This window comes from Asterias amurensis, chromosome 9 (genome assembly GCF_032118995.1).
Source record: "Asterias amurensis chromosome 9, ASM3211899v1".
In the NCBI taxonomy this organism is placed as follows: Eukaryota; Metazoa; Echinodermata; class Asteroidea; order Forcipulatida; family Asteriidae; genus Asterias; species Asterias amurensis.
In genome coordinates, this window is record NC_092656.1 from 4,504,753 (window position 1) to 4,530,103 (window position 25,351).

Below are 25,351 nucleotides of genomic sequence, written 5' to 3' on the forward strand. Positions count from 1 at the left end.
TTTTGAAACGAACATTTATTATTGTTCCGGATTTCGTTAAAAGCTCCGGTTTTCATTCATGCCCACACAAGAACATGTTCTGTTGTTGAGATTTCATACATTGTATTTGTATTTACCGGTACTATTTTTAGTTATCACACACGTGATGATGTAGCTATCTCTTTTACTTTTTAGTCGATTTTATTGCTGAATAAAGACACTAAGGAATACAAGCTGAATGTTACAACAACATTATTGACAATGACATTGATTCGTGCAGACATTTTGAATGGATCTTTTGCTATGATGAAACTTTCTACTCCACAACATTGTGAATTAAATTAACAACATTTCGTTAGGTTTCCTTGGAAGGTCTAACTCTAGTTTTTAGTTATTTAAAACCATTTTCCAGTAAACTTAATCCACAAGGTACATGTAATTACTTTTAATTTTGAAATTGTTTCCTAACTAACCACTAGTAAATAGTAAGTGAAATACAAAAATGGAGAATGCAATCATAAAACTACAGTACATAAAAGTAGTACAATGAAACATTTTCTGTTTTGCCAAATATATTTTATTATAAGAACTCTTCAGTTATCCCCGATGCAAATTTAACATCTATTATACTCTTCAGTTGTTGACTTAAATTTTTAGAAGATTGAGGTACCTTTAAAAAAAAAGAGCCTTGAATCAGTATTTTGGGGAAAGAAATTCAACTTGTCGAGCAAATAATTGCCATAAAAATTGAGGAAAAAAAAACAGATTTCAAAATTTATTTATTGTAAAATGTCACCATCCTGTATTTCATAATCATAGTCATGACACAGTGTCATAAAAATTAAAAACCTGCCGGTTCATTTAAAAAAAAAAGTTATGAGAATGTAATCAGAATGTTTTATCCTGTAATGTGTATTATCCTCATTATAAAATTACCAAATTGCTGCTTCAAAATAACTAAATCTTTTGTGACGTTTTTCTCCAACAGTCGACGAGTGTAACTTTCGAGGACATACATCAAATCAGGAGAGAGCTGAGCTGCGTATTTCAAGCTCTGTAAGCCATGGCTTACGTAATCAGAACGTTGCCCGTTGGGGTCCTGTATGTACTCTTATGCCAAATTGTTTGCCTGAGATCCTCTCCGGACGAGCTGGTTCCCGGTGTAAGCTCGGAAAAAGACATTTTTACAAACACCTATGCAGTTCACATAACCGGTGGGATAGAAGAAGCCAACCATGTTGCAGAAAAACACGGATTTATTAATTTAGGAGAGGTAAGACTGCGAAACCTTTAATTTGTAAGAAATTTGCCCGATTCAGTACATCTTGTGTTCCTTCCGGTTTCAACAACGCGGAGAATTATTTTAGGTTGGAGCCCATAATGTACAAACTCTATTAACCCTTTCACCCTATACTTTTTAGCACCGGGTACCGCAATGGTTTAAGAGATGTTAAATTTGCAAATTTAACATCTCTTCAATCTTAATAGGTCTACAAGCAAAGTGTGATGTCACAATACAAATCATGATAGTAATACTGACAACTCATCTTAAGATGAATTGAACACTTTGTAAATCGAACTCGTCCCTTTAGTTTATGAGCGAATTCATTCAATAGAGCCCTGGGCTGGGCTCCATAAAGAGCCAAGATTGATCTCAATTTCTGTAGGCAAAAATCAAATTTCTTAGGGCTCAAGCGTGACATCACAATACAACAGGCCTCAAAATAATCCACGGCACCCACCCACAGCAATTGTTGTGCCCTGTGCTTTTTGCTGTGGTGCCCTCTGCGAGGTTCCCCATAGAAGTGCCTGTTATTACTATAGTTAAATTGCTGTGCCCCTTCAAGAGCGAAGTTTAATACTGAAACTAATTGCAATCGTGAATACTGACAACTTGTCTTGAAAGATAAATCTTTGAATTGTGCTTTGTGAAGTTGAGCCTGGGTCTAGCTTGAAAACGTTTGTGCTCGGAGTTTGTCTTTTTATTTATTTGTGTCATTTTTTTCCTTTTACAGGTCGTAGCAAATCATTATCACTTTTTGGATCATCACTCCAGAGAGCAAAGGTCTCTAACGGCAAATACAGAAAGACATCTTCATTTAAAAGACGAACCCAAAGTAGGTGTTGAGTTTCTTTGAATCGGTTTAGATTAAGACACTTGATTTGTAGTAGTTTTGTGTAGTTTATTTTTTTTTGTAATACAAAGTAGGATTGGAAATGGTGGAGATACATCCTTCAGGTTTGTGGTAACACCATGTAAAATGTGTGCAATTGAGTAGGATTTGAAACTTTGCATGGAAGAGATACATCTAGTAAGGTTTATGGCAACACCATGTTCATGAGTAGGACTTGAAATTTTAAATGGAGGTGATACTTGCAATGTAGTAAGGTTTGTGGTAACACCTTGTACATTGTACACGTCCAATGGTAGGATTTGAAACTTTACATGGAAGAGATACAATCTAGTAAGGTTTATGTCAACACCATGTTCATGAGTAGGACTTGAAATTTTAAATGGAAGTGATACTTGCGATCTCCATTACGTAGTGAGGTTTGTGGTAACACCATGTACATGGTATTACAAGAGTAGGATTTGAAACTTTGCATGGTGGAGATACAATCTATTTAAGGTTTGTGGTAACACCATGTACTTGTGTACCATAGACGTTTTCGCAAATACCCATTGCGCAAGTGCTTATTGTTGAATGAGGTGCAAATTGATTGCTAGCTAGAAGCTCTGTCCTTACTCTATGCTAGAAGCTAAGACTAGCATGCACCTCCTTCAACCCCTAAATGCGCTTCCTGAGTATTTGTGAAAAGGTCTATAATTAGCATTCAAGTCACCTGGAAGTGGTATTTTTTCAAAATAAAGCTTTTGTCACTAATATATGTGTTTTGATGAGTGGAATGTGAATAAACAGTTAACTAAGGTTTTACAAAATCAGTTCTTATGTTATTTACAAATTTAAGAGTAGACCCCGACCCGAGAGGGCGCTGAGTTTTTTTTTTTTTTCGTGCAATGCCGACCAGGTGTATTGCTGCTGAATGCAGAAAAACACTTTTTGAAATGTACCAACTCACGACTTGGACGTACATGTACTTTGCACGTGTGTTTACTATACGCATTGCAGGCAAAGTCTGCCTCGATTGACGTCACAAAAGGGGTAGGCGGAGTCAGCCCCCCAAACAACTTTATATATATTTTAAACATATAAATCGTGACAAACAATTACTAAACAAATTGTTTTATTGTTCGTAAACATATAGTCTTATGTTTGAAAGAAAAAAATTTCCAGGTGACTTTAAACTAGAGCTTGTAATACATACGTACAAGAATAGAATTTGAAACTTTAATGTAAGCATGGTTTTAGATTTAAGGAAAGAAGGTTGGCGTCTCACGCCAAAGCTAGACAGAGTCTCTAGACAGGGTCTGTTCCCGTTCGTGTAGATGTGTGTAGGTAACAGTCCAAGAAAAATAAGTTTTATTGGAATACTCAGTTTGGGTGATTATTTTTTAAAATAAGGAAATAAAATGTGTGATTTCAAACAATTTCCTTATTATCGGGCTAATATCAGTCAGTCCTGCTTTTACGACCCAGTTTTGCAATTGTTATGGCCCCAATTAGTTAGGTTATTTAAGCAACCTACCAGGAAGTTTCATCGTTCTAGAAAACAAATACCGCAAATTCCATCTTTTATGACAAACATACAACTTTGTTGCTGTGACAGAAAGTTCGTGACATTTCATCATTTTAGAAAACTAACAAGAATTCCATACACGTCACGTTTTATGACAAATATTAAAATGTTGTGACAGAAAGTTTGGGGGAGGAAATTTAAAATTTGCATAGTGTGCACCCAAGGTAAACATCGATTGTGTAAGTTTGCAAGGGGTGTCTACTGTCTACTCGTAGAAACCGAGTGTTTGGACATGTTGGACCGAGTAAGGACAACCTTGCTTCATTTTCATGTACTTGTACAAGACCAGTTTTGAACCTTGCTAAAAGGAAAAACGTCTGAACAAAAAGAAGTCCATTGGTTTACAGGTTAACAAACTTGGGAACACCTTGGTGAGATTCAAGGCCAGTGCATTATAAAGAAAATGCTTTATGTGTGATCATACATTAAATGCAAATTGTCAACATTGAACATTATGACTAACTCCCTTAAGATGGGAAGTGACATAATTCACTTCGAATGGAGACATTACACAAAGACCTAGCATCAAGCTTACGGCACACACATGCATACTTGCAAGTTGAGGTGAGTGTTGTTACCACTGTACATTGTAGTTGAATTTTTGAGTATTGAACACATTGGTACAATATGACAATCTGACGAATGTGATGTCTCAATGAAAAGGAAGCTTGCACTTGTTGAAATTCCTTATAGTATAAATTTATTGTTTAAATGCACATTGTGCACAAAGATGTCACTGTAGACACACAATGTGCTGTCATACATTGTACATTGATCATGTTGCAAGCAGACAATGTTGTTTTTCTATCGTTCGAAAATGATTAAAGAGGGAGAGGAATTTTTTTTAGCTTGTCTCCTTGAATACTTCAAGTTGAAACAGATGGAAACAGCTCCAAAAGGTTACAGTATTCATTTTATGTTTTATAGCAATAAACCAGTCTAGCCTACATGTACATGTAGGTGCAATATGGTCACAGAAAGTCGCAGAAAAACATTAAAAAAGACATTTGCATATATCCATTTATATTGTATGCTCTGAACTTCCCCTGACAAAAAGTAAATAAAAATAAGGCCCCATAGAATTTCACATTCCTGCATTTTTTGTGTGTGATAAGAAATGGCATTTAGAGGGAAATTAAAAATAGTTGATAAATGCGATATTTTTAATCGCGGCTGTTGCTCCCAGCCTGAGGAAATTGCACTCATTTCCTGAGTTTGAAATGTGTGCCATGACCGTACACTGTACGCTGTAGTAGATTTAGTCACCAATGTATTAACGTTGTCGCTTACGTGTACGTACATAAAGGTTGGGCCATTAAGGACATTACGGAATTGGTTTTGCTAGCAAAAGAGTTGCTGGCAGTGTAAGCACTTTATGTAATCCACCATATACATGAACTGACAAACCCGTAGAAGTGCGAGATCAATTGGCTATCTGGGTTACGAGAGAATAGTGAAAAAAACGATTACAAAATTGGCATTGCATTGATGCCAAAACAAAAATGAATAAAACGCTCACTGAGTGATAAACTCCAAACGCGACATGAGATTATTTATTTCTCATCAAATATGACATTTCATACAGAAATATGTCTAGGGATGTTTTCTACTATCATCATCATTAGACCGTGTAAGTTTTATGTAAATCTGTGATCTTCACGATTTGTGTTTCTTACCAATGTTGTAACATTCCTTTAAGAAAGAGTCAACAAAAGTCACATAAGAAAGTTTCAGCTGAATACAGTGTCTGCTTGCTAAAAGAAAACAGTAAATACTCAAAACTGTCACAATATTTTCACTTGAACGTCAAATCCATCCACGTGTAGCGAGGTGACAGCATTTTGTGCTACCGCTTCTCTGGTTGCAGTGATCTCAAAAGGACAGCAACCCTCAGAAACCTGAAAAAAAAATTAATGCTTGGATTGCTCTCCGATTCAAATTTTGTTTGTGTGAAATTTCCTCCAAGGGAATCTTTTTTCTTAGGTAATACTGATGACAGCTGAATAGACTGATCCATTAAGCTCCATTGCGTATTGACCAATCACAACCCAATGCATAAAAGTCAACCAAAAGTCTATTACAATTGTTAAAGTTTGTAGTTACAACTATTCTTTTGCATATGAAAAGTTGTTTGCATTTGATGTAGTTTCCCCTGAGTATTAAATAATCTGAAAATTACTTGTAAAATCATCTTTTGACATACAGAATGTGGGCGGGCATTTTTACCCCGAGATTCGGGTAAAAACGCCCCCCAAACTTTCTTCCCAAAAGGGTGGAAAATTTCCCCATATCAGCATAATGACAATAATTATATTTACACACATTTTAGAGGAGATATGTAGTGGATAAAACAACACATTTTTTTTTCTAGTATCTCCTAGCAATGCTGAGTTATTTTGCAAAAACTAGAAAAACAGGCGTTTTTATTCCAGTTTACCCTAAATACATTTATCACCTCAAATCCCATACTCTGTTGCACTGTGCTGCATTTTAAAGCAGGGCTCTACATGGCATCCCCCCCCCCCAAAAAAAAAAAAAAAAAAATAAAAAAAAATGATAATACTATACCATGTATGTATGGTACTATACCCTGACATAATCGACCCTTTCAGAGTCTTTCTCAAAGACTGTCAATAATAAAACCTTTTCCTACTTGCTGTCTGTAGCGATAGTCTGTACCGCGTCTCTCTTTCAAACTGAACATTGTACATTATGCATACATTTTTAAACTGTATTATGTCTGGCTTGCATACCTGTTTGGCATCATTGTCGCATTGAAAAAAAATCACACCATGACAGATTTTTTCTGAGAACTGGCTGTTTTGTTTATTGACTTTATTCAACGTGGTTGATATGTTTTGATGTTTCAAAGGCACCTCACAGGGTTTGCCAAGTGTCATTTGGCCCTGTGGGTTTATAATAGATCTCATAAACCACATCAACACATTGGACCATGTTCGAGGGATTTGTAGTATGAATTTCTACTTCCTGTCTATTTGCTGGCATTGAATTTTTGTTTTCTTTTATATCATGGTCTTTTGGTCTATTTCATGGTTAAAAAGGCACTTGCAGAATATTGAAAATTATGGTCCATAATGTACAAAAGGTAGTTTTAGATGAAAAAAACCAGAATTGTATAGTGCATAATATGTCTGTCACCTGTGGTGGGTTTCACAAAGAGTTAGGACTAGTCTTATCTCGAGTTAGGACCAGTTACTCATCCTAACTTAAGACTATCCATGCAATTTGTATATCTCCTAGGACTAGTCCTAAGTTAGGACTAGTCCTAACTCTTTGTGAAATCGACCCCTGGTCTGTGATTTGGCAGGAATTTTGCTGAATACTAAACTAAAAACAAATAATAATTACAAACAAAATAGTTGTTACAATGTAGTGCTTTTCTATGATCATAAGCGCATATTTATATCAAATACAATTATTTAAAAATAAAACAAAACCAAAACTGTAAAATTAACAATGATTACACGCTATCAATTATAAACTACTAGTACTTGTTTAAACAGAAAGTATTCATTTTTGAACAATCAAACAATTTTTTTATTTATTTTTTTTTTTTTTATGATAGTAGCCAGACAAACTAGGCCTGAAGGCCACCTCAAGGTGTGGGCTACAATCATTCAACTTTTTTTCCAGGGGCCGTTTTCACCTTACTCATGGGGCTGAAACAGGGTTACCCCCTTTACAGTCCATACCGATGTAGGCTTGGGTAGCACCTGTTAGAAGCCTGGCTGGTTTGTCGAGCAGAAAGCAGATTAGCTCCCCAACTTTACAAGCAATCATTGTTAAGTTAAGTGTCACAATCGGGACTCGAACACACACTCTGCTGAGCAAACACCAGAGCTTGAATCCGGTACTCTTAAAATGATGTTTATTGGTGCTTTGTGCATGCCATATTACATTTACTTAACAAACCCAGTTGTTGTTTTATCTCATTCACCTTTTGTTTTGGATTTGTCTTGTTTGTTTAGGTTCATTGGGTGGAGCAGCAAGTCGCAAAGAGTAGGAGGAAAAGAGACAATGAGGAACCACAAGAGTCGCCCCTTAACGATCCAAAATGGCCGCTCTGGTATCTGGTACGTGTTTTAAAACAATCTTTTACAATCAGTGACAAGCCTGATACTTACAAAGTCTTTTCCTTAATTCCCTTGAACATTGCCTTAGGCCTCTTCCGAATTGGCTTCTACAGCTACGGCTTTGGCTGTTGCTTAGGGTGTTGCTAAGGACGTCCTATATGCCTCAACGCATAATGACGCGGAAATTAAGCTGTAGCCCTAGCTGTAGCCGACTGGCCCTTAGTGCCCTTTCAAATGATCCGGTAATGTAGGAAGTTAAACTTCCCTCATACTGCACAAATGCCTTTTACTAAAAATATACTGCCTTGCCTTTACAAGAATGAGTATCAGGCCTGTTTTGGTGTAACTCTTATGATGTTGTCATTTAAAGGAACATTACAGAATTGGTTTTACTAACAAAACAGTTGCTGAAAGTATTTAAGCACTTTATGTAATCCACCATATACATAAACTGACAAACCTGTAGAAGTTTGAGATCGATGGGCCATCTGGGTCACAAGAAAATAGTAAAAAACTTATTACACATTTTGGATGACAGCGATGCAAAAACAAAAATGAATAAAACGCTCCCTCTGATCGATAAACTTCGAATGCGAAATTAGAAAATTTGTTTCACATCAAATATGCCATTTCAAGCAGAAATATTTCAAGGGATATTTTCTACTATCATCATCATTAGACCATGTAAGTTTTATGTAAATCTGTGATCTTTACGATTTTTTTTCTTACCAATTCTGTATTGTCCTCTAACCTTTGAGTCTTGTACTCTTTGAGTTCTAGGCCCAATTCCATGGCTCTGCTCTCCTGTTTACTCTGTATTTCTTACTTTAGACATCTAGTGCAGAAAATTGGCGCTTGCACAGTAAGCGAAGAATAGTGATCGTTAGCGCGGAATTTGGTGGTAAGCAGAGCCATGAAATAGGGCCCTGCACTTGGTAAAGTTTTGGGTTTGATTCCATTCTAACCCAAGGTGGTCTCAAGAAATCACCATGTTCAGTTAGTCTATGTTTAACAATTCCTTAAGAAAATACCAAGGGCAGGAACATACATTGTACAGTATACCGCTCTTTTGCAATTAAATAAATACACTGCCTCGAGCTACAAAACATTCAGTTCTGCAAAGGGGGATTGCAATTACATCAGAAGGGTGAATTGTACTTTGTTTGTGTTAGCCATCTGTCAACAGTTCCAACTCATTGCTGACTTAGAGGGACCTCCCCCCCCCCCCCAACTTTCAAGAAATGTACAGTCTACAGTGTTCTTTGAACCTGAATTAAACAAACACCTTCCCGCTAGCCAGGGGAATTTCGACTATAAAGTAGCATGGTCTCTGTATAGGTTCTTTTTTATTCCCTTGAAATTTTGTTCCATTCAAATTGTTTATTTTTGTTTGCGAAAGGGAATACTTTGCGACGGGGTATTTAAAGTTGAAATTGTATCCACTACATTCCCTGTAGTGTAAGGGAGCAGTATGGCTGATTCCAGTTACTAGAAAAGAAAAACCTCAAACCACATCTCACTTTAGAAATTTTGTTGAAATCCTGAACGACTCTTCAGATCTGAAATTTCATTCCTTTAAGAGGCAAGGCCACTTTTCTTGAGTAAAGAGCACTTCTATCACGGGTTTTTCAGTATGGTCTCATAGGAATAAATTATAAACTGGAAAAGGGCAACAACAAGGGCTGAAGGGGGAATGGCCTCAATGGCAGCAAGATTGACTCAAAGCAGTTCAGTTTAGGGCTGAATTTTATGGCCCTGCTTACTGTTGAATTCTGCGGTTGCGATCACCATTCAATTGCTTACAGGACAAGCGCTGAATTTCTGTACTAGCTGTGTAAGAATACATTGACTACACACGCACACAAGCAAAAACTTTCTGCTAACCTGTGAAAATGGGCTTGACGTAAATGTGGAATTCCACGCACCTTTCATATGTTTGCTTCTTTGCTTCTTGGAAGCAGCCATGAAGTTGGGCCCCGTTCAGTTCTGTTTATTTCTAATCAATCAGTTTGCTTTTAGACAATTTATACACATCTGGTACTTGAAGTGAATAAACAATTTTAAGTGGTAGGAATTGCCCAAAAGCAAGCTTGTTTTTATTTGACAAGTTAAAGAATTTGGAAAGGAACTTGGATGTAATTCAAAGTATAATTTGACATTATGAAGCTCCTGGAACTCCATTAATGTTTGTCCTCTGGCCAAAATGTCAAGTAAAACACCCGGAGAACACTAAACAAATATGGGATGTGTTTGAGTGCATTGTGGCAGAATATAATCACAAGGGGATAGACTATTCCATTTGATGAGGGGAAGTAATTTATACAAACTTAAAGACACTACTTGGTGTATCTCAACATTATGCATAAAATAACAAACCTGTGAAAATTTGAACTCACTTCGTTGTCTAAGTTGTGAGATAACTATGAAAGAAAAAACACCTTGTCACACTAAGTTGTGTGCTTTCAGATGCTTGATTTCAAGACCTCAAAACCTAATTCTGACGTCTCAAAATCAAATTCATTGAAAAATTACTTCTTTCACGAAAACTACGTCACTTCATAGGGAGCCGTTTCTCACAATGTTTTATACTATCAACCTCTCCCCATGGCTCGTTACCAAATAATTTTTTATGCTAATAATTATTTTGAGTAATTACCAATAGTGTCCACTGGCTTTAAGATTTGATATTTAGTAAGATTGAATCAATTGTAAAGCTGAAAGTAGTCCCATTGAGTAGACTTTGAATTTAAGAGGAGGGTTCGACCCTTGTAACCTGCTAGTTGCATAAGGTTCAAATTTGTGGGGAAAATTTGTGGGGAAAATACGCAAGACTGCAGGAATGTCATTCTTGTAGCTGAACATAGCTTTGTTTTAAAAATTATACCAGAATAAAGATGAGAAAAATCTTTCAACACAGTCTAACATATATGTATAAACTGTTTCCATCTGACCAAGCACTACGACATCTGTCTTAATGATTGGTATCAGGCACAAAGCCAACATTTAACCATAATTTGTTGTTGTTCAAGAAATTACATAGTGAGGAATTATTATTATTCAATTGAAAATCACAAGAACATCCGACTTGGCCGGCCATGAGTGTTCTGGCCTTACTGTAAATTCACTTGCCTCAGGCCTACGGTCCAGTGTTATATTTCAAGCTCCGGGCTACACGTCTACTGTCTACCCACGGTCTGCCATTGTGGGAGTCAAATTGCATGTCTAACACTGAAGATGCGTCGCCTAAAATGTGCACTGCACAAAAACATGGGGAAACTGATTCCAAAAATGGTGCAACCAAGATTTATCTTGGGTGATGTAAAATGAAGAATTGGGCCAATTGATCTAGTAATAGAAGACAATGTTCCAGTTATTTTTATCCCATGTTCAGCTGATCCAGTACTTTCTGGTATCAGCATCGGCACTCGGGCCCAATTTCATAGAGTTGCTGTTAAGCACAAAAAGCAGCTAAAGCAGCTAAGCCACAACCAAATTTTGCTTACCAGAATAAGGTTACCAGTCAAACTACCATGTATGTAGTAACCTGCTCATTTCTGCTTAGCAGAAAACATTTCTAAGCAATATTATTTGCTTTTTAAAGCAGCTCTATGAAATTGGGCCAAACTTGAAGAAGTAATTGTCGGACTAAAAGTTACCCATTTTCTTATCTCCCTTTTTAGAAACGCCAGCCTGGCCTTGATATGAATGTAATCCCCGCCTGGGAAAAAGGCTACACAGGGAAAGGCGTAGTGGTATCCATTCTAGATGATGGTATTGAGAAAAATCATCCAGATCTTAACGCTAACTATGTAAGTATACATTTCACCCCGATAGTAAAACTTTTGAATTTTGTTATGGTGTAAAATGAAATCGATGTAGCATGACTGGGTGGTTAGTTTCTGAGCGTGGAAAGGAAACCAGTTGCAACCAAAATTTGTTGAAGATTTTGATATACATGGATTACATTGCTTTCAAATGTGTGGTTGGGTTGGCATAGTGGTACCTTTCCACGCCTTCCACCTCTTGAACCCCCGTTTAAATCCTGCCGGGGCACCATGTAGATTTGTGTGGGTTTTCCCTGGAATAATTCTCTTGGGTTTTCTTACCATGGATATATCTTAAACTGACACTCTTCCTTGTCTACTAAATGGGGTTCTTGGCTAGTATTGTGATTTAGTTCACTTTTCTTAGAGAGTCCTTGGCTTCACAACCAGAATTAAAAGATGACAAGAAATAAAATGAAAAGAAAAATGTCTGGTGGGGAAGGGGGGGGGGAGAAGTGCAGACATGTTGACTGGTGCTCCACTAAAGATGAATCTATGCAAACATTTTATGGCAACTGTTTAATTGAATAAAAGTGGTATTTCCACATGTGGAGATTTCTCTCCGTGGTCGCCCAGTGACCCAGGTGGATTCCTAAATGGTTTTTAATCTAATCATTTCTGGACTGTAATTTTATGCCAATCGACCTTCATGAGTCATTTTTGGGGGAAAATATCAATTGTTCGGATGATTATTATTATTAAAGAGAATGCCTTGGCAGTTACATTGGTTGGACCCAGTAGGGGCTTTATCATGCCATGTACGTATGTGTTTGTCAGGTTCCCTGCATGCCTACGTTATAATAGCAATGTAATTCTCATTTTATATAAAGGGGCCAGACTAAGTTCCCTTGTAGCTCCAAGATGATTTTATTTTGAGGTAAATGGATAAATAGTCTGCACCATCTAGAGACCATCCTCAATTTCAAAATTTTGCTTTTAAATGCAGAAAATACTGCTTAATTAAAAATCCCTGCTTAGCAATAATTAGCAGGATCACAAAGTGTACATGAAATGTATTGTATGAATGCACTGGTAGTTATGCAGTCGGGGAACTTGACAAAAGGGAAGGTATCTCTTCCAACTAGCTCTGTTCAGAATATGTCTTTCCTATAGGAAAGGTTTTTGTCTTTAATGCTCTGCATTCAATGTCATTTGCATGTTTTTGTCTTTCTTTGCAATTAGTATAAATGTGTGCATTGTGCAATGTTCTCTTTCTTTGGGCATTCAAGTGTGTACAGTGTCTGTTCTTTGTAATGTTGAAACAAAGAATGCAGTCCATCATTGCATCAAGTCAGCAGTGGCTAAAGTTCCTGCTAAAAATTCTCTCTATGGCCTTCTGAATTGTTGATGCAGACCCAAACCAAGGGTGTCTGAGTGTTTTCTTAAAAGACGACCACAAAGAAAACACTTGTAATCTTTTCAATTGAAATTCAAAACCAATGTGTGTATCGTTCCTTAATGTCAGCAAAGCTTTTCTTTAAAACTTATAAATTCTCTGCGTACTATCACAGTACTGATGCTTCATGAAAGCAGAAGAGGCAATAACCCCTTGAAATGTTCCAAAAAGCAACTTAAAAAATGTTCTCACAGAGGTGACCTTTACCAAGACGAAAATGCCTTGGTGCCCTTTACCAAGACGAAAATGCCTCGGTGCCCTTTACTCAAGAAAAATCACCTCGGTGCCTCTTTCATTCCCAAAAGTGAAGCATCAGGCCTGCTATCATTGTTTTGTTTTGGACTATCTGTTCCTTTTGTATTGCATGCTGTACACGGTTTTGTGCTTTTGTGAATGTCTCAGGACCCCGAAGCCAGCTATGACGTCAACGGTGGAGACGATGACCCCCAGCCAAGATACGACTACTCCAATGAAAACAGGTGTTGTGAATGATCCCCTAAAATGGCGTCCTCACACCCCCTCCCTTGTGCCTGACTTGACTCTGAGTTGTGTATTTCTTGGCCGTTAGGAATTTCGTACTCCTCAAACACCCTAAAAAAAACCAAAAGTTATACAAGAGTTGGTATCAAAACCTAGTGGTACTGGCTATACAGACTTGCTTGCTGTTAAATTTGAGTTCTAACGGCTTTGGCAATGGCAGCCAACAGCCATAGCCCTATCCCAAGTCGTTTGATTTGGATGCAGTCTTAATAGTGTCTACATGGCACCCTAGAATTGTCCACTCTCGTCACTAAATTCAGCGTACAGAGCAAGCTTTAAAGATAAAGTTATTCACAGATAATGCCTGCTCTCCAAAAGCACAGTGTTTGGCATCTGTTTCATCGCACATACCCAGCTGAAAGATGTTGATCCCTGTGTGACCAAATGTCGCGTTCCTTCGCGAAGAGTCAAATCAGCCCCAAAACAGCTGCAGCGAACGGAGTCAAGCCAGGTTAAGATGGGAGAGGGTTTGGGGGTCTTGCATGAACTGACAGTGCTATGTGCTTAAACTAAACACGCCTGCATTTGCATGTCATGCTGTCTTGCACAGCCTGTTTGCTTTCATCACGAAGCAGGTCATTTCTTTGGTGTTTGTACAGTCGTATTTACAGAGAGAATGCAATTACAGACAAACAAATTGTAGTGGGCTTAGAATTTCTTGGAGGCAATGGTTGCCATTGCCCGTAGTCTTTCTCCCTTGCTGCCCCACTAAATTGTTCTAGACTTTTCGATTTGTCAAACTGAAGTTTCCTTTTAAAAAAAAAAATGGTACAAGATAAGTAAAAGCTAGTATGAAATCTAAAGTGTCACGCTTACTAGAACACAACTGTGTACACCCATGAATTCTTGCACGCATACTCTGCAACAATTAAGCTGTATATCTATCGAGTCGTATGTTGCAAAATAAGACATCTCAAATAAATATTGCAAAGTTCCCAATTAATTTTGCCGTCTCTCTCATGATCTCATGACTAACAGTACACCAACAAAATGATCTGCTTCACAATTTCTCAACATTAACTGTTTTTGTATCAAGCTGCTAACTCTTCCTTTCATGTTTTTCTTTCTAACAATTGTCACTCTTGTTCAAAGAACCTAGGTTAACGTAGGTGGAACCATTTCCCCCGTTCTGCACGCACTTACAACATCGTTGGTAGTGGAACTGGTTCAATGTACTTTCAGTTGTGTGGTTTTGTAGTTTCAATTACTTTCAATCAGGAAAGGTTTTTGTCTTTTTAAAGGCAGCTGTGGTTCTCGCATTGAAACTATTACTTCAAGTTTCTTTTTCATGTTGAAGAGAAAAATTTGAAGTTGGTAAATTGTTTGACAAAGTGATAGCATGGCTCAATACTAAATCTTCCATCATGCCCATCTTTGTTCATTTTTCTTTTAAAAAAACAAAAAAACACATTGATAATGGTTTTGCCAACAAGATGCAGATTTATTTGCAAAAAGCAGATGTACTGTGTAAACAGTTCATAAATACTTGCATCAAAACTAGCCTTAGACATGTGAAAATGTCAATATAGTCACATACTGCAATGAAGAAAACAAAATTCATGTACTGTTTTGTTTTGAAAACAGATTTAAGTACATTGAAACCAAAAAAAATCCTTAAAAAAAAAAAAAAAAAAAAAAGATTTTCTGGCTGGTTGGAGGATTTGTAACTTGAGCATGCTATCTTCTAAAATGAGATTTTCAGGTGTCACAGATAATAATCACATCCTTCTAATCCAGTCACCCATTCATTCATCTGTTTCTTCTCACTCATTCATTCCTAACCATCGCTAACCCTAAACACTAAACACAAAGGACGCACCAGGGAGTTTTGATTTGAACGATAACGATGCGGACCCTCAACCTCGGTATTCACCCGGAAACATCAACAGGTTGGAACTTTTCAGTCTTTATTTTCCCTCCTACATGTAGGTGCAAGGCTCTCAATGTTCTTTAATGTGTTGTCATGTTCGGGAGCTGGGTAAATGTATTCCCGTACTTCTTGCTTTATTTATAACTTCTCTAACTTGGATGTTCAATGTTTTAGAATTGCCATCTTGTCTCACTTTCCTGAAACTTTTTGATGCAGTCAATTCTAAGATACAAGTTGATCTACATACGTTCACAGTTTCAGTCATTTAATGCATGCATCAAGTGAAAAGTTCAGGCTTTATATTTCATAGAGGAAACAGAAATATCGCCTCAATGCCCCTGATCGTTGCCTTGCTGCCCCTCGAAGTGTTCCAAAAGAAATACTTGATGCAGGGCTCAAGTGTGTGGCTAGATTTATGACCTGTTAAGGGAGGGGGAAGCCATACTGCATAAACTTAGGGAATGGACCTTCCATCAGAAAATCTTGATTTTTAAGTACATGTGTATGGGAAGGAGACACATGGCCAAGGCCTGGTCCCAATTTCACAGAGCTGCTTAAGCAGTAAATATTGCTAAATTTTCTTCTAAGCAAAAATGAGCAGAATACCAGTCAAAAATTGTACAAGTGACATTGTATTTTGGCTGGTAACCTTATTCTAGTAAGCACAATTTTGTTGCGCTTAGCTACTTTTTGTGCTTAAGCAGCGCTATGAAATTGGGCCCTGGGCTATGTTGAGCATTGTTGAATTTGGGCCTTGCAATTGGCAATTTTCTCTTCTTGTTTTCAAAGTAAACAAAGACCTTTAGTCACCTTCGGAAAGAAATTGATCAAGTGAAAAAACAGCGCAACGAACGTTTCTGTAAAATACACAATTAGTAATTGGAAGCTTCTTTGCCAATCAACGAGGTCCTTGGCATTTTAATATCGGGTATGTAATTGAAAAATCCTTTACAGCCAAATTGCATGCGCATATGTTCACATTATAAAATACAGTTTCGTATCTTAGCGTGTCCAAAATGGTTTTTCCAACATTGCAAGAAGATTATGTCACCATCGAAATGTCCTATGGACAGGAAACAGTTGTTTTGTTGGAGGCGGTATATTTTGTTGGAGGCGTGAAAAATGAAATCATGTTCACGTAGGTACCTTTCCCAGAATCACGAGATCAGAATTTACAGAAGGCAAGGTTTCTGTTTACATTATGCTGTACTTTTGTATCGTTGTGGGATATTATCGTAACATGAAGGGACTTTTGTATCGTTGCGGGATATCGTGACATGAAGGGACTTTTTCTCACGTCAGTGGATGTTTGCCTCGTGTAGCAATTATGGAAATACCATGGTTTTACACTGTTTTGTAGATGTAATATTTTATATTACATAGGTAGTACAACAGAGATAGTCAAAATTTTGAAAAAAGGAGTACAGCGCCCCAGTAACTAAGGTTGCTCTGAGATGTAGCCAGGGATTTTATTTTGATATCCCTTATAGTTTTGTTTAAATTACTGTGTGGATAAAAATTGCACAACAGCTGCCTGGCTTTGTCATTTAGATTAACACATTTGTAATGGATATCATAGTTTACCCTATGTATCCATTTGTGTTTTTAACCATTCTTCTCCTTACTTTCCACATGTACTCTGAAAACAAATTGACAATTTTAAATGCCCCTAGGCTAGGCTAGCTCTTTGGGTCTAGTGGTAGGACATCTGGTTTAGAATGGCAACAGTTGTGTGTTTGAATTCCACCCGAGTAATACAATTTCCCAATTTGGGAAAGTTTGTTGAGACTTTAAAGCCATTGGACACTTTCGGTACAAATTTTTTTTTTTAAGTTCACAGATTGACAAATAACTTACAGGGTTTACAGAAGGTAATGGTGAAAGACTTTTCTTGAAATATTATTCCATGAAATGCTTTACTTTTTGAGAAAACATTAAAACAATATAAATTCTCGATATCGAGAATTACGGATTTATTTTTAACACATGTCATGACACGGCGAAACGTTCAGAAACAAGGGTGGGTTTTCCCGTTATTTTCACCCGACTCCGATGACCGATTGAGCCTAAATTTTCACAGGTTTGTTATTTTATATAGAAGTTGTAATACACAAAGTGTTGGCCTTGGACATTACTGTTTACCGAAAGTGTCCAATGGCTTTAAAAACATATCAGTGAATGGGTTAAACACATTTTATATTCTCTAGATATATGGCTTTTTTTTTTCAAAGTTGAGGCAAGCGTATGTTGAACACGTTCATTACACTAGAAAGGAAGTACGTGTACGTGTATGTAGTCTGAAACTCCAAGGTTTGTAACACTGTCAACTTGTATCAATTTCAATTCACTTTATTATCCCCGAAGGGACATTGATTTTGGCCTTTTATCATCTTTAAGTCTGTTTTTGTGATTATGAACTCCTGGTCTGGAATACCTCAACCATTCTGCAAACATCTCTACTCTCTCGGGGACCATGCACCCATGATCACTTAGCGAACCCTATGTGGTTGATCGTTCACACTACTCATCCTTTGCAATATCCTAATGCTATAACTGTCATCAATGTGACTGGATGTGTAGTGGTGAATATAAATTTCACCATTAAATAGCTTGCTTCACAGCTGCATTATCACATTTAAAGGTAGGGTCATAGATTGGTTTTTGTCAACGTAATGCTGACTTATAGGCAAAGTTATCAAGAAAAACACAATAAAAGTGTGAAAGTTTCAGCTGAACACAGTGTCTACTTGTTGAGAAAAGAAACATAAAATGTCACGTGTTTTTTTACAACCAGATCATCAAATCCATCTGTAGTGACTTTTGTGAAGGGTTGAGTAGGGTAGTAGCAGCATCTCTGACCGCAGCATTCTCAAATGGACACCAACCCTCAGAAGTCCAAGAAAAGATTCAGGCATAAATCCTTTCACGGATTCAAATTTTGTTTTCGGTGAAAAATTCATCAAAACCATAATTTTTTTCAGGGAGTCCTTTCTTAAATTAGTTTAAACTATCACCAGTTGCAGCGCTTCTCACCAAGTAATTTTTTATGGTCGTACATTTTTGGAGTAATTACCAATAGTGTCCAGTACCTTTAACAGACAACCAAAGCCAAGTGAAACAGACTTTTTGGCTGAGAACATTTTTCCAGGACATAGCGGTTTCCGGTTTCGGCAGCTGCCTGTTCAACTTTTGAGATCTCAATCGTCATGAATACACGGAAATGTTACTCAGTAGTGCATTCACACTATTCAGGAAGATGGATTATCCACCCCTGGGAAAAAGCTGTGCCATTACCTTAATAAGGGTCTTCAGTCTGGGTTCCTATTCTTCAAGGGTACTTTAAGGAAGTTTTGGGTTTTCCCCCTTTTCGAAAAATGAAAAAATATTGATCCAAAAAATTATGTATCTGTAATAGGATTTCCCACACAAGGTTTCTGCCTGGACGGATTTAAGAAATCTCCTGTTTGCAGATTGAGTTGATAAGTTGGGGAACTTGATTACTTGGTAGTCTAGTTCTTAGCAGATTGAAAAGTTGACGTGGGATATTGAGCCTTGTGGTCTAGTTGCAAAAATTTGTATGCTCTGGAAAAGTAGGTCGGGTCAATAACACTGTTTTGAGGGCGAAATTTACACATACTTTGTTAAATCTTTGAAGAACAACATCAGCAATGACAATTTTCTAGGTAACTGTGTTTTTCCAGTGAATTATTAGAAAAAGGTCCACAAGTTTCTGGTCCTCACACTGTGCCTGCCACATGACCTCTACTGTTCAAGTTGGTTGTGGTTTTAAGGTAGCAAGGTCGTATTTATTAATGTTTTCTGGCATTTGATGGCATAAGATTTTGTGAGGCTTGTGAATGTTGGAAATTAACCTCCCTGAGGTAAATTATAGAGGCCATTCTGTTTTGTGAATCATTGGTTTTGTACAAGATTAGGTTCTGAAAAAAAACAAAAACAAGTTTGATTCTTTCTTCTTGTCAGGGCAGGGCAGTTTTTTTCTTCACAATCGTTTTATGTTTGGAAAACCATTTTGTGTTAGGAAAACTGTTAGACTGTAGAACTTGTTTGGTTGGGGTTAATAGCCAAGGGCTACAATTACTTGACTGTGGCCAATGATCCAGTGGTTAGTTCCAACCCTGTCCACTATGTACAGGTTTTCTCTTGCTTCTATTCTGTGTCTTGCTAATCGTTGCCCTGATGGAGGGATTAATGAAATAGAACAGGCAGGTGGTTTCTCAGGATTTGTCCTTATTTCAAGCTTTTTCTCAAAGCCTGTCTGAGCCTTTACCATTTCTGGAAAGAAGTAAAACAGTCACCAAAGGGCGAAAGAAATAGACACAATTGTGTCCAAACATTTTGGAATTGTATTTCTGAATTGTAACATTTGGGAGGTTCCGGGTCTAAAAAGGAGAAGCCAGACACGGAAGCCGTGTTCCGGAATTCCGACATTCATCAAATGTCATTTATAAAAGTAATGTATTGTTCTTGATCCCCAGATGTTAAGACGTCAAGAGGGAATTCCCCCGGATTTGGTTTAGCGGTTTTTACAAGTTCATTAAGGTGACACTCAAGGACAAATTTGGAAGTGACTAGACATTTTTAAGGCTGACTTTTTCTGTCAGTTTTCTTTACTGCTGTGCTAGAATTTTTTTGTCTAGTTCTGTTATGTGTGTAAACAGATCCCGTGTTGACACGAACAACCCAAATTTCGGAATGCCGCAATCCTTAATAAAATTGTTTGGCTGTTACCCATTAGTGCTTATAAACGTGTCCCATAGAAAAACACTCAAATGGACGTTGCGCATCCATCCCAAATATTTATACACTTGGAGACTTCTTAGTTAGTATTGGCTTAGACCTGAAACCGAACATCTTTTACGTCTTAGGATGATTTCCTAGAGTTAGCATTATAAGGCAATCTTATGCCGTACACTGAGGAAGGGTGTTCATGCAGCCCCAAATAAAGCCTTCCTAAATATAAACAATCTGACCTGAAAACCTAAATTCTCCCCTTAAAAGGTCAATGTTTGAACATAAGATGCCTTGTAAAATATCAAGACACAATTTTTAGGGGGATCTCAGTGAATGATTTCTTTTGTATAAGATTGTAAAATTACTCTGACAAGAAAATAAATCTATGTGCTTATCAAAGCTTACATTAAACCTTATTTGGAAAAACAAATGTGCTTATCAAAGCTTACATTAAAGGGAAGGTACACGATTGGTAATTACTCAAAACAAATATTAACTTAAAAACTGACTTGGTAACGAGCATTGGAGAGCTGTTGGTAGTATAAAACATTGTGGGAAATAACTCTCTCTGAAGTAACGTAGTTTTTGAGAAGGAGGTAATTTCTCACTAAAATAATAAAAGACTTCTAGCTAGAAGCCTTTTATTCCTATCTGAAAGCACACAAATTCATCCAACAAGGGTGTGTTTTCTTTCATCATTTCTCGCAACCTCTCCATATTACTCGTTACCAAGTAAGGTTTTAAGCTAATAACTATTTTGAGTTACCAATAGTGTCCACTGCCTTTAAGCCATAACAAAATACAATTGAAGTTAATGCGTTGTTTTTTCCCTTAAAAGAAGATAAACAACCCCTAGTCCCTTTTTCATGAGTGTTACTGACGACATTCTCTTCTTTTCATGGTAGCGATACAAATTTACCAGAAGTTGTATCATTTTTTTTTTTTTTTTATGCTTATACCGTAACAAAGTACACTTGAAGTTTTCCCCCTTAAAGAAGATAAACAATCCCTAGTCCCCTTTTATTCCTGAGTGTTACTGACGGCATTCTCTAAAAACCTTGCAGGTTCTTTTCACAGTAGCGCTACAAATTTACCAGTAAGTTGTGTCAAGTTTTTTTTGAGAAGTCAAGTCCCACTGACTGCCAAATTTCTTCCACTATCTGCACATGAGTTGCTTCTAGCACAATGTACGAGATTACACCAAATGGAGAAAAGGAATTATTTTCTCTCCTTCTAAACGGAAAGTTCTCCTGTCCCTTTTGGCTACACATTACATTTACAAAAACAACATCTGAGATAGGATTTCATCCCAAACCTAAGGGACTTAATTTCTTTCGGAAATCTATACCATTTCATGGCCTCCTAGTTGAAGTCGTTTCAAAACCTGGATTGATCAGCCTTCTTCGTTCACGGTAGTTTGCAAATGCCCCCCCCCCCCCCCACATAATCTTTTGAGTTAATGGTTAGGGACTTGAGTCAGAGTTGTACAGTAAAATTTAAAGAGTATTGGCAAACCAGTGAAGTTTAATCTGACAGTTAAATGGAGTTGGCAACTGTGCACTAGTCAAACTGCACTGACCGTAGTGTCCTTCTCAAACAGTATTGTCTGAAAAATAAATGTGTTTTCATTTGCCATTGTTTTTGTTTGGGCTGGGACTTGCCAGACGAGGAAGGTCGTATCATGGTTTAAATATATCATGTATGTTCTCCTTCAAAATCAAGTTTTAAAAGTAAGACAGTCTCCTGACGAAGACTAGAGCAAGCTAGTCGAAACATTGAGACCAATTCAGAACTGACTCCGCGGTAGTACAGTTGAATTACGATCCTATAAGCTAAAGTAGTAGTCTAGTCTATTTTCTATACCATCCGCCTTGGTAATAGTTAAAAGCAGGACAGTTCTTTTCAGAACTATGAAGTCTCCTGAACCTCCGATTATCTACTCCGCGGCAGTAGAATAAAGCAAGACGGTTCTCTAAGAACAAACTCTACGTGGCAAGTAGATACACACATGGTGTTACCGCAAACCAAATATACAAAAGTAATATAGTTTTGCACAAATGCGCTCTTCCGAAAATCCATCATCCTTGCACCACCCCTTTAAGAGGAACGTGATCGATCATTCGGAGGATCTTGAATTATTCGTCTTGTGCTCTGATAAACCTCATTATACCGATGCACCGTGACTCTAGGGCTTTTCAATTCTGATGATGAAATCCACTGACAATTCGGAGCGTTTGGGTGCATGTTGTGATCGATTACCTAGCAAGAAGATCTGTAATCCACCATTGCATGAAATCTATACCGATCTAGAAGTTTTTCCCCTCCTAGACTCTTTCTGTACTCTGATCAACTTCACTGTGTGGGACAGCTTGTTAGTATTGATTCTCAGGTCCTGTCTGGTCTAAAATCGACATCGACATTCGGCAGTAACTTTTGGAATCGGAATTTCAGATGAAGCGTATGCAAACGACAAGCCAATTGTTGATCTTCTTGCAAGAAGTGCAAGTCTGTAAAACACTTGCTTCTCAAACTCAAGTTATACATAACTCGTACATGTGTATAGTCCATTTTCTTTCGGGGTGACTTACGTACAAGCATTTATAACTTTCAGATGAGATGACCATGTATGCAGCAGTGAGCGACTTTGATGGTTTAGCTGGAAAAACTGACTTTTCAGTCTTCCCCAGAAACCTGTGAAGTAGAAAGTTTGTAAAAAAAGTCAACTTCTGAAATACTTGATTCTTAACTACCCAACTTTTTAATACTCAATCACTCTTTCAACTACTCAACACTCAACCAATCAATACTCGACCTGCTCAGTCATTAAATTTGAACTATGCATCATTAACTACTTAATTTTCAATTTTGGCTTTAGACTGTACATGTATAATCTCAAATAAAACTTCATTTGCAGCTTTCTTGTGGTTAACTTCCCACGTTTCCTCTACCCTCTATTGTGAGTTGGTCTGGCTTTGTCTCACCAGTAACCACCAGGAAGGAAATCAGTTCTGGAATTGTCTGGCTCAATTGATTTTCCATCTTTAAGAAAACGCAAACCTTTGTTATTTTTATTACCGCGTAGCATCGTGGCTCTTTCCTCACTACAAGGTGTTAAGCCAGGATTTTGTAAAAGGGTGTCCAAATTTGCTGGAAAATTAAAAACTGATTGTCCAAATTGTTACATTTACATATTAATGGCAAAAACAAAAAATGATAAAACAGGGTGTTCAAAAGACACCCTTCTGGCTAACACTATGTTCCTCAACCATATGGATGGGCAATTCATACTTCAGCATGCTGCCATAAAAAAAAGCAATAGGCTAGTCCTGATACTTCATGAAGGCTATTGCCTCAATGCCCCCTAGTCATTGCCTGTGTGCCCTTGAAATGCTCCAGTAGAAATGTACAATTTCCTCATAGTGTGCCCTTAAGGAGAAAATGCCTTGGTGCCCCTGTCTTTTCAAAAACAAAGCATACATGGCGGTTTAGGCATTTTGGTTACAAAAAACAAACAAAAACGCAGCAGCACGCAGACATGAATTACCAGGAAGACAGTAACCTTCCTGAATTCTAACACAGGACCCTTAAAGCCATTATACACTTTCGGTACAGAAAGTTCACAGATTTACAAATAACTTACAGGGTTTACAGAAGGTAATGGTGAAAGACTTCTCTTGAAATATTAGTCCATGAAATGCTTTACTGTTTGAGAAAACAATAAAATCAATTCTCGATAGCGAGAATTACGGATTTATTTTTAACACATGTCATGACACGGCGAAACGTGCGGAAACAAGGGTGGGTTTTCCCATTATTTTCTCCCGACTCCGATGACCGATTGAACCTAAATTTTCACAGGTTTGTTATTTTAAATAAGTTGTGATACACGAAGTGTGGGCCTTGGATAATACTGTTTTCCGAAAGTGTCCAATGGCTTTAACTTCATGTGGTCTCATGTTACAAGCCATCACCTGAATCCAACCACAACATCATGCAAACTGCTACCCAGCTGTTACTCTATACCCTTGGCTCCCACCACTCAACAGAGCCATGGCTTCTAAGATATGGTAAAAGTCAAGACTTTAATGATCCAATCCTTAAAGGAACACTACCCCAAAATAAAAATTTTAAAAAATCAGAATTGGTTTTTGCTAACAAAACATGTGCTGGCAGTGTAAGTACTTTATGTAATCCACCATATACATAAACTGACAAACCTGTAGAAGTTTGAGATCGATCTGCCAGTCTGGGTCTCGAGAAAATAGTGAAAAACCAATTACACATTTTTGCATGACTTTAAAAAAAAGAATAAAATTCTCACTGAGTACCGGAAATTATTTCTCATCAAATATGAAATTTCATACAGAAATATTTCAAGGGATGTTTCTTACTACATGTACATGTATCATCATCATTAGACAGCAAAAGTTTTATGTAAATCTATGATCTTAGACAAGTTTTTTCTTACCAATTCAGTAATGTTTCTTTAAATTTAAAAGTCTCTTTGGATTGTGTTGCTGACAACGTTTTCTAATTTTCCCACTCTAAAGAGCGTTGAATTATTCATGGTTTTCGTCGCGCTTATAAGGGTGGAAAAAATACACTTTTCCGTTAATCAGCCAGTTTGCCTTGTTAATTTTTAATAGTAACGTCTATTAAAAATGAATTGCTCAGTCACGAGAGAGCGCATTTACAACAGAGTTGCTATGCTACATTGTTTTAGGCAACTAGTGATAGTTGATTGTAGCACACATCTTGAAGTGGCCTTCAGTCCTCATATGTCTGGCGACTTGCATAAAAAAAATAAAAAAAAAAAATAAAAAATGAACACCCATACCCAATTTGAAGGGTTTCTCGTCTTGGTATCAGGGGGCGGACTACCCATCGTAAGATGAATCGTAGTGCTTTGTGAAATCCAGCCCTAGCTTAGCTCGACTGGAGATGTCCACTTGCATGGACAAGTCAGTTAGAATGCAAACTTGCTGAAGTTTAATTAAATATTACACATATTGTTCATACATTTTTTCAATCAATTTAATTAGAACCATGTTGAAAACCAAAGTTATCCATCCTTTAAAAAAAAATGTTGTCTTACTGAAAATTATTCATATCGTTTGTGTCCAGGTCTGGTACTTTACGGAGGCAACAAACGCGATTGCCTCCATGCCCCCTGGTCGTAGCCTTGGTGCCCTTGAAA

At 37.3% G+C, this 25,351-nt stretch overlaps 1 protein-coding gene across 1 annotated transcript in view; it reads left to right on the forward strand.

Moving 5' to 3' along the window:
- The window catches only part of LOC139941322 (furin-1-like), a 56,986-nt gene that overhangs the window by 442 nt on the left and 31,193 nt on the right, over positions 1 to 25,351 (forward strand). Inside the window, exons 2-6 of the mRNA XM_071937755.1 lie at positions 968 to 1,252; positions 1,995 to 2,096; positions 7,668 to 7,772; positions 11,453 to 11,581; positions 13,395 to 13,471. Coding sequence (XP_071793856.1) covers positions 1,043 to 1,252; positions 1,995 to 2,096; positions 7,668 to 7,772; positions 11,453 to 11,581; positions 13,395 to 13,471 — 623 coding nt within the window. The 5' untranslated portion in view covers positions 968 to 1,042. The remainder of the gene's footprint in view (positions 1 to 967; positions 1,253 to 1,994; positions 2,097 to 7,667; positions 7,773 to 11,452; positions 11,582 to 13,394; positions 13,472 to 25,351) is intronic.